This window comes from Anabas testudineus, chromosome 7, assembly GCF_900324465.2.
Source record: "Anabas testudineus chromosome 7, fAnaTes1.2, whole genome shotgun sequence".
Lineage (NCBI taxonomy): Eukaryota > Metazoa > Chordata > Actinopteri > Anabantiformes > Anabantidae > Anabas > Anabas testudineus.
Window position 1 is genome coordinate 105,913 of NC_046616.1, and position 9,423 is coordinate 115,335.

At 42.7% G+C, this 9,423-nt stretch overlaps 1 protein-coding gene across 1 annotated transcript; it reads right to left on the bottom strand.

Annotated features, from left to right (window-relative positions):
- Positions 1 to 1,510: 1,510 nt before the first annotated feature.
- Positions 1,511 to 8,421, bottom strand: rad51c (RAD51 paralog C). Its single transcript, XM_026366885.1, has 4 exons — positions 8,265 to 8,421; positions 3,927 to 4,158; positions 2,528 to 2,744; positions 1,511 to 2,452 (listed from the first exon to the last, which is right to left on the bottom strand). The coding sequence occupies exons 1-4, from the start codon at positions 8,380 to 8,382 to the stop codon at positions 1,955 to 1,957; spliced, it is 1,065 nt and encodes a 354-aa protein (XP_026222670.1). The 5' UTR covers positions 8,383 to 8,421; the 3' UTR covers positions 1,511 to 1,954.
- Between the last annotated feature and the right edge of the window lie 1,002 nt (positions 8,422 to 9,423).

Here is a 9,423-nt window from a genome sequence, read left to right on the forward strand (position 1 = left end):
TCCCAGCTCCGTCCACATGAGGCTCGAACCTTGTTTATGTTTGGTAGAACAAATCTTAGTGAGAAGCTGTTCTCAGTGATGAAGACTAACAAAACAGCACACAGGAGTCGTCTCACTGGTGAGAACCTACAGTCCATCCTGAGAATCTCCACAACACAGAACATCACACCAAATATAAACGAACTTGTTGACAACAAAAGATGCAGCTCTGATAAAATGACTGAAGAGCAAAGACTGAATGATTTGATTTGTTAACCCTGAAAAACACAAATTTTATTTATATTTCCAGGTTTTGTTATGCAGCATGTTCATATTTTGAATTAGTATAATTTTGACAGGATATATTTTTATGGAGAGTAAAATCTTTTGGGATATTTAAAATTTAAGTTTATTTTTTATATAAAATGACATAAGATTAAAGAAATTTGAATGTTTGTTCTTTTAATGTTTACTTTATTTCTAACTTGTATAATTTAGACAGGATATATTTTTATAGAGAGCAATATAGTATAAGTTATTTAAGGTTTATGTTAAAAAAAGTTAAGTTTTAAAAGTTTTAGTGTGTTCAATAAATGTTTATCCTGTTCGGCCCGCGACCTAAAGTGTGTTTTGGATTTTGGCCCCCTGTGCAATTGAGTTTGACACCCCTGTTTTACACCATGTTATCAGAACAATAGGATTTCTCTGTCGGAGATCTTTGTACTTACCTGAGAGTGACCCCTGTTGGTCACTGTCAGTTATCACCTGTGCAGGTATCTGTTTTTCCAGATATTTTAAAATCACTTTACTCTCAACTAATAAGCTGCAGGTGCTGCTGATTGGTTCATCGCTGACGAGTCATCCACAGACCTGCAGGTGTCTCACCTGTGTCAGCATCAAAGTTCAGGACAGATGGTGGACAGTAATCCCAGTCCAGCCCCTCAGGATCATAAACTCACCTGAAGACCCTCACACCTGTGTTCAGGATGTTTGATGGACTACCGTCCTCACCATATTGATTGGCAGCTCCCATCAGCCAATAGGAGCTACCAGATTTGTATTTACTGCAGCAGTACCACAAACGTTACAGTAACATGAGGAAAAATACTTTACATGTGTATCAGTCCAGTCATTGGTCAGAGATTTAAAGGTTGCAGTGAGACAATGATCCAACAGAAGAGCAGGTCCATGTCTGATGGAGTTCTGGTATTAAACACTTCTACTACTGCATGTGAAGGTTTGGATGAGGTTGCTTCTGCTAAAGTCGGAAAGCCAGGTTCTGTTGACTGTTGGCGTCTCTGAGAGTCGACTTCAAGGTCTCGTTGTGAGACGCCAGCTGTGGAGACAGGTCTGTAAAGTCCAGCTGCTGGAGTATTTCTGACAATCACTGTGGAGCCATCATCAGGCCCGGAAAACATTGCATCTTCCTGGTTCGGGTCGTGTTTCACTGCCCAGTAGGAAGAAAGAGAATTGAATCTGAACTGAAATTAAAATGACTTCTGCTCAACAAACATGTTTAAAACTTCCGTGTTCAGTCTCTTCCTAAACAAACTTTATTTACAAATGACCATATTTCTTTGATACTTTGATGTTTTAATGCAGTAAATCTACTAACACCACATGTAGAAAAACAGTTGGAAGTAAAAGTCCATCACTGACATGAGCCTGTGGTCAGAACCATAACTTTCCACAGTCATAAACAAGTTTCACTCTCAAGCTAAACCTCTGCACTCCTGCAAATACTGTAGCATACGACCGCAGTCCACCTGTGTACCTGTACAACACCCGATTTAATATACAGTATGAAGCAGTTACATAAACTGGGAATACTCAAGCACAAGTACAGTAACCAGAGTACTAGAGTAAATGTACTTAGTTACTTTCCACCATGTATGTTAGATGATGTTTTCCCAGTGAAAAACTTTCCAATTTCTTACTGAACCTCAGCCTGTGATTGGCAGCAGCCTCTGAACAATCAGCAGCCGGCCTCTCTCTGGCTGCCAGCTGATTGGTCATTGTGTGTTCTGGGACGTTTGCTCTGAGGCTGCTCTGATTCGTCGGCATCTCTGAACCCATCGGAGGTGATCTGGTACTGGATGGTGGTGTCCATGTGACCTGGGGATTTAAAGATGGCTGCCAGCCGTCGAGGCCCAGCCCAATGGAGGAGGAGTCTGATAGTGGGGGTGTGGCCCCAGCTTTCCCCCAAGGCAGGAACAAGCTGTGATTGGCCACCCCTCAGCCGCGTGGTCATCTGGTTGGTGAGTGCCACAGCAATGCTGTGTCTGGTTGCCATGGTGATAAGTTGTTGGGCAACACTGTGGAGGAGGCGTGTCCTCTGCAATAGGTCATCAAAGTGTCTGAATGGAAACGCCACGCTGTCAACTACCAGGAGGCAGGCCTTTGGGTGGTCCAAGAGGAAATATTGCAGTAGATGCAGCTCAGCCAGAAGCTCCACGTAATCATGGCAACGCACCTGAGAGAACAAGAGAACCAATTAGTATCAAGCTCATCAATATGACTGCTATTACTGTGGACAATGGGTCATTACCAGGAAGATGTTGGACAGAATGGTTTCCACGGTGAAGGATGTCATGGCATCCCGCTGGTCATTGTCTTCGACCAATAAGGAGCAATGTCTGATGACAGCAGTTGCCAAATCAACAACCCTCTGCACTAGGAAGCTGCCCTCAGTGTCGATGTAGATCACCTGACCTCCCACCCCCCCAAAACACGGGGGCACCTGGACATCCACCGCCAGCTGCAGACTGACATGAGACGGGTGAGGCGGGTCACATGACCAGCGACATGAAAATGTGACATTAGAATTGAAATGAGTGAATACATACATACATACATACATACATATACACACACACACACATATACATATATATATATATATATATATATATATATATATATATATATATATATATATATATATATATATATATATATATATATATATATATATATACATATATATATATATATATACATATATATATATATATATATATATATATATATATATATATATATATATACACACACACACACACACACACATACACACACATATATATATATGGTTCATTTTCTCTGATTTCTGGATGGACATCTGAGACATTATATAAGTTTGTGATAAAATGTGTCTGAAAAGCAGCATCAGCAGCAGATGGCAAAAAGGCACAGTCAACAGCTTCCAACTTTCCCACCAATAGCAGAGCTACCATCTTTACAGGGTGCAACACAAACATTTACTTCCTCTTAAGATCTGGATTAAATAATAAAAAAAAACATGAGTTTTTTTCTTTTTTGCTCACCGCACAACGACAGAAAGTTTGAAAAATATTTACCCGGATTTCTATTATATCGCATTTCTGTCATAAACCTTTGTCAGGAATTCATTTTCAATTCAATTCAATCCAATTTTACATTTACATTTAGTCATTTATCAGACGCTTTTATCCAAAGCGACTTACAAGTGAGGAACAAGGCAAAAATCTAAGTCAAGGAAAAAAAAAACATCAAAGCAAAGTGCCGTTAAAGAAGTGTTTCTGTTTCGAGAGATTTAAGTAGAAAAGATTTTTTTTTCCTATGTTTAACACCAAATCAAACAACAGTCGTCTTCTCAAGCACTTTACAGTGTTTCTAATTATGTGACTGGCTCTGCTTCAATAAGCTGTAAACAGCACACTTTCATTATGGATTTCTCAGATACTGACACTGCAGATGTTACTGTAGGAACCTTGTAAAATTACCGTTCCCCACAAACAGTTGCTTTGTGCACCGATCACCGCTGATTGAATCTGTTTGTGATTCAGACTTGTAAAGTCCTCAGGAAGTGAAAGTCAATATGCGTGTCATACCCATCCTCCAATGTACAGATGTGACACATATGTCACATAGGTATAGGTTTGTGTCAGTATATTTGTGTTTCTCACCACAGCTGTGTTTTCCCAACTCCTGGAGCTCCACAGATTTCTGTAGTTTTCCCCACTGGAAGTCCTCCTCCTAGCGCAGCATCCAGCTGAGAAGAGAAGGTAATGATGCTCCTCATTTCCTCTTCCTGCTGCAGGAGCTCTAATGCTGTGAGAGCACCTTCTCTATGTCCTGCTCCCTCTGACCTAGCAGCCTGCAGCACCTCCAGCGCCTCCTGCTGGGACAGACCAGCCTCTGCAACACAGAACATAACATTTGCTTCAGGTTTTACATTTACATTTAGTCATTTGGCAGACGCTTTTAACCAAAGCGACTTATAAGTGAGGAACAAGGCAAGCAAACAAAATCTAAGTCAAGAAGAAACAACATCAAAGCAAAGTGCTATCGAAAAAGTGTTACTGTTTCAAGAGATTTGAGAATGAAAGGGTAGATTTTTTTTTTTTTAAGTGCAAAGGAAGATGCGGAAGAGTTCTGTTTTCAGCAGTTTTTTAAAGATTGCAAGTGAGGTGGCTGAGCGTGTAGAGATAGGCAGCTCATTCCACCATCGTGGGATCACTGAGCTGAACATTTTTCCTTGGTGTCGACTGTGTGGGGCTGGTACCGCCAGACGACGTTCCCTGGTTGAGCGCAGTGGACGGGAGGGGATGTAGACCTGAACGATTGAATTGAGATAAGAAGGAGCTGTGGAGTTAACCACTCTGTAGGCAAGAGACAGAGCTTTGAACTTGATCCTTGCAGCCACAGGAAGCCAGTGCAAAGATCTGAAGAGCGGTGTGACATGAGACCTTTTTGGTTGATTAAAAATAAGGCGTGCTGCCACATTTTGGATCATCTGTAGGGGTTTGGTCATCTGCATAGCAGTGATAAGAAAAGCCATGAGAATGGATGATAGAGCCTAGAGAAGAAGTATAGATTGAAAAAAGAAGAGGACCAAGGACTGAGCACTGCGGTACACCAATGGAGAGGTTATGAGAGTCAGAGACACGTCCCTGCCAGGATACCTTAAAAGGTTAGTTCGGACAAGTATGACCGAAGCCAGGCCAGAGCTGATCCAGAAATGCCCAGGTCTGAGAGTGCAGTCATGAGAATCTGATGGTTCACAGTGTCAAAGGCTGCAGATAGATCTAATAGAATAAGGACAGAAGAGTTACCTGCAGCTTTAGCCACCCGTAGGGATTCCACAACAGTCAGAAGTGCCGTCTCTGTGGAGTGACCACTCTTGAAGCCAGACTGATTGACATCAAGGAGGTTGTTCCGGGAAAGAAAGTCAGAGAGTTGATTGAAGGCTGCACGTTCCAGAGTCTTGGCCAGGAATGAAAGAAGAGAGACCGGTCTGTAGTTCTCCACAAGGGAGGGATCCAGAGAAGGCTTCTTCAACAATGGAGTAATCAGGGCCTGCTTGAATGAGGTGGGAAAGGTGCCTGTTGTGAGAGAGGTGTTGATGATCTGTGTAATGGCTGGTATTAGTGTTGGTGCGATAGCCTGAAGAAGAGTAGAGGGGATCGGATCCAGAGAGCAGGTGGTAGGGCGATTGGAGAGGAGGAGAGTGGATACATCGTCCTCTGACAGTGTTGAAAAAGTGAAGTGAGATGCATCGTCAGGTTTAGTAAGCAGAATGTCATTGTCCGGAGGAGAGAACTGGGAGCTGATGGCTGCCACCTTGTTGGTAAAAAAGGAGGCAAAGTCGTCAGCTGTGAGACAGGTGGGTAGTGGAGGTGGGGGTGGATAGAGTAGAGATTTGAAAGTTGAGAACAGCTTTCTGGTGTCTGTGGTGTTGCTGAGCTTGTCCTGGTAGTATTCAGTCTTCGCCCTGGTGACACTGTAAGAGAAAGATTGAAGCAAATCCTGACACTCAGTTAGAGCAGGTTGAGACTTGGATTTGCGCCACTTCCTCTCAGCACTCCTGAGCACTGTGCGTTGTTCACGGATCTGGTCAGTGAGCCACGAGTTGGAAGCTGAAGGACGAGCATGTCTAGTAGATGTCGGGCACAGACTATCCAGGCAGAACGAAAGAGTATCGCAGAGCCTGTCCGTGGCTGCGTCGGTGTTGTAGGTGGATAAAACCTGCGATGAGGGCAGCGCTGCAGAAACCAGGGAAGAAAACTGCTCTGGGTTGAGAGACCTAAAGTTGCGGCAGAATGTTTCCAATGCAGTGGAAGAATGTGACGGTCTAGAGATGAAGACTGTGAGCTGAATGAAGAAGTGATCCGACAAATGCAGAAGAGTGACAGAGATGTCATCTACAGTGTAATTTCGGATCAGAACAAGGTCCAGGTTGTTGCCAGCTTTGTGAGTTGGAGGAGTGGAGACTAGTCTAAGGTCAAACGTGTTCAGAAGAGCGAGCACGTCAGATGCCTGTGGTTTGTCAAGGTGGATGTTGAGATCACCTAAGACGATGAGAGGAGTGCCATCTTCAGGGAATTGAGACAATAGCATATCCAGCTCGTCACAAAAGTCCCCCAGCTGGCCCTGCGGTCGGTAGATCACAATGATGTGGGCTGTGATCGGTGCTGTAATCCTAACGGCATGATATTTTAAAGAAGACAGATTACTAAAGGGTGCCATAGTGAAGAACTTCCAGGTATCGGCTATTAGGAGACCAGTCCCGCCCCCCGGGCGTGATGGGCGAGAAGTGTGAGAAAAAAGCAAAGCCGGTGGAGAGTGCAGCTGTGTTTTGCGGAGTAATCCAGGTCTCCGTAAGTGCAAGCAGCTGAACAGCTGAGGTTGAAGCAAAAGCTGGAATGAAGTCCACCTTGTTCACCGCTGACTGACAGTTCCACAGGGCAAGAGAAAAAGAGGCTAGCGGCGAGGTGTTCTGGGTGAGGGGCAGCAGGTGGGAAATGCATCGTCCTCTCGGAGAACGCCATGTCCTGCGTCTGCCGAGGAGAACTGGAATCTGCTGGAAACACATTGGTAGAAAGGAGACAGAAAGGCTTTCCGAAGCAGAAAGGGTGAAAGTGAAGAGAAAAAGAAAAGTGCAAATAAAGTTGGAAACCTTGCGTCTTGCGGTGTCCTTGCTCTGTGGACTCGCACAGGTAGACTAGCAGGTCTTCCAAATCGGTCTTCACACAAAGAGGGCTGAACACAAGACACTGACGCTCCAGCAAGACAGGTGCTTTAAATACGGTCGCAATGGGCTACAGCTAAAACCGCCCCCTGGTAGAAACCAATCTAATTTGTGTGCCTTTGTTAGGTCAAAGGTGTGAATGCTCGGTGATTACTAAGCTGAAACTACCACCAACAATAGACCAAAACTCTCTAACTACAGTTCTTAATACTTATTGAAACAGACTGACAAACAGGCTAAATCAGCAGACTAGAGAGAAATGACACAAACTCTGAAACTAACAAACAAATTTCAAACAACCCTTACTTATTCAGTAGATCTCCTGTCCCAGGCGAGATGCTTCAGACGCTGTCTGTTGTTCAAGAGTGATTTGACACAAGGACTGCGACAGCTGAAACCCATGTCTTACATACGTCTGTGTGTTGTGGTTCTTGAAGCACCAACTCCAGCTTCAGTCCACTCTTTGTGAATCTCCCCCACATTTTTGAATGGGTTTTGCTTCACAATCCTCTCCAGGGTGCGGTTATCCATATTGCTTATACACTTTTTTCTACCACATCTTTTCCTTCCCTTCGCCTTTCTAGTAATGTGCTTGGACACAGAGCTCTGTGAACAGTCAGCCTCTTTTTGACCTTGTGTCTTGTGTCAGTGGTCGTCTGTCAAACTGTCAAATCAGCAGTCTTCCCCATGATTGTGTAATCTACAGAACTAGACTGACAGACTAGTTCTGTAGGTTTAAAGGCCTTTGCAAGTGTTTTGAGTTAATTAGCTTATTAGAGTGTGGAAAAATCCTTTCTTTGTATTGGTCCTAAGTAATATTCTAATAATATTACTATACTAATACTAATATTCTTCATTAATTGTCAGTTATAATCATCAATATTAAAAGAAATAAACACTTGAAATATATGAGTCTGTGTGGAATGCATGAATATAATATACAAGTTTTAATAATATACAAGAATTAGTGAAATACATCAACTTTTTGAAGATATTCTAATTATATGATCAGCACCTCTATTTTGACAGGAGTTTGATTGAAGTAAGAGAACTAAGCACGTTTGGTTCATTCCGACTTCATCGGGAGGCACAAATAATTCAGAAAGAAACTTAGTGTTCACTTTCGGTTCGTCCAGTTTTATGTTCTCTGATAACTCGGACACTAAAACGTCTCTTTTCTGACTGGACCTCTGCGGAAAAAACGTTGGACCGCTGAAAAACGGGCTTATATCGAGCGGAGTTTGGTGGAAGCGCGGCTGGACTTGCACGTTACCTTTGCTGAGTTGCAGCGGCTTGAGATGCCGAAGGTCCGCGGTGAACTGGAAACCAGCACTGGCCAGTTTCACTTTGACACTGGGACTCAGAGCCAAACTGGACACCGCTCTCTGCATCCTCTCTGCTCACTGCTGCAATTCCCGCCATGTCCGGAGTCCCAGCATGCTTTTCACCTCAGAGTAGCTTTCCACGCTTCCGCTTTGACTTTTCAAAGTAAGAGCTGTTGGAGCTGCGTGAGCGTGACTTTGAATGTTTTAATGATTCTTACTCACAAGTCGTTTGTTTGTAGTTTTAGACTAATTTAAAAAGACCAGCCTCCACCTCTAAACTCTGTATGGTGTATATTTTATTCATTTCATTCACTGCTAAAAAATAATTTCCCTGCAGATTTGTTTTTATCATATTGATTGGTTATTATTAGTTTCAAAAACAGAGATGATCATTTTTATCTTTTATGTGCATCTCTCGTATATTCAGACATTTCTCCAAACAAAAGAGAACTGTGTATCTTAACACTAATCTGGACTGTTGTTACCAGCGTTTTTTTCACCATGCTGCGAAGCCTGTTTTTATTTATAAAGCCTCTCTTGACTGGAGTCTGACAAAGACACATCTATCTTATCTACAGTGTTCTTCACTTGACTAGATAATGTGAAAGGGTTCTTCATCAAGGAAAAGATTCTGCGATCATCCACTTTCATTTTCTTCTGTGGCCTGTGAGAACTGTTGTTGAGCTCACCAGTGTTTCATTTCTTTTTAAGAATGTATCAAACTGAACTGCTGATTTGGTTGTTTTTTTGTCTCTGTCACAGATTTATATGGTTTTGTCAGCCTAATCACGGCCTTCTTAACTCACACTGAGATCTTTTTAGACTTTAATTTGCTATTTCTAGACAAACAGCTGCCAAATACCACCTCACTATCTGCTTCATCGGTACTGAAAAAACGAGGCAATGGACCACACCTGGTCAATTAGCTTATTGTCAGTCAGTTGTCAAAACACTGTAGAGCACCTGAAAATTAAAGGTAGTCTTCTTAAAGTGGCTGTAATACCTAAAAGGTAAATACCACATTTTAGTGAAACCTCTTCAAATAAAGCTGAAAGTCGACACTTCAGTCACGTTTGTTATTTTATTTCAGATCCACTGTGGTGGTGT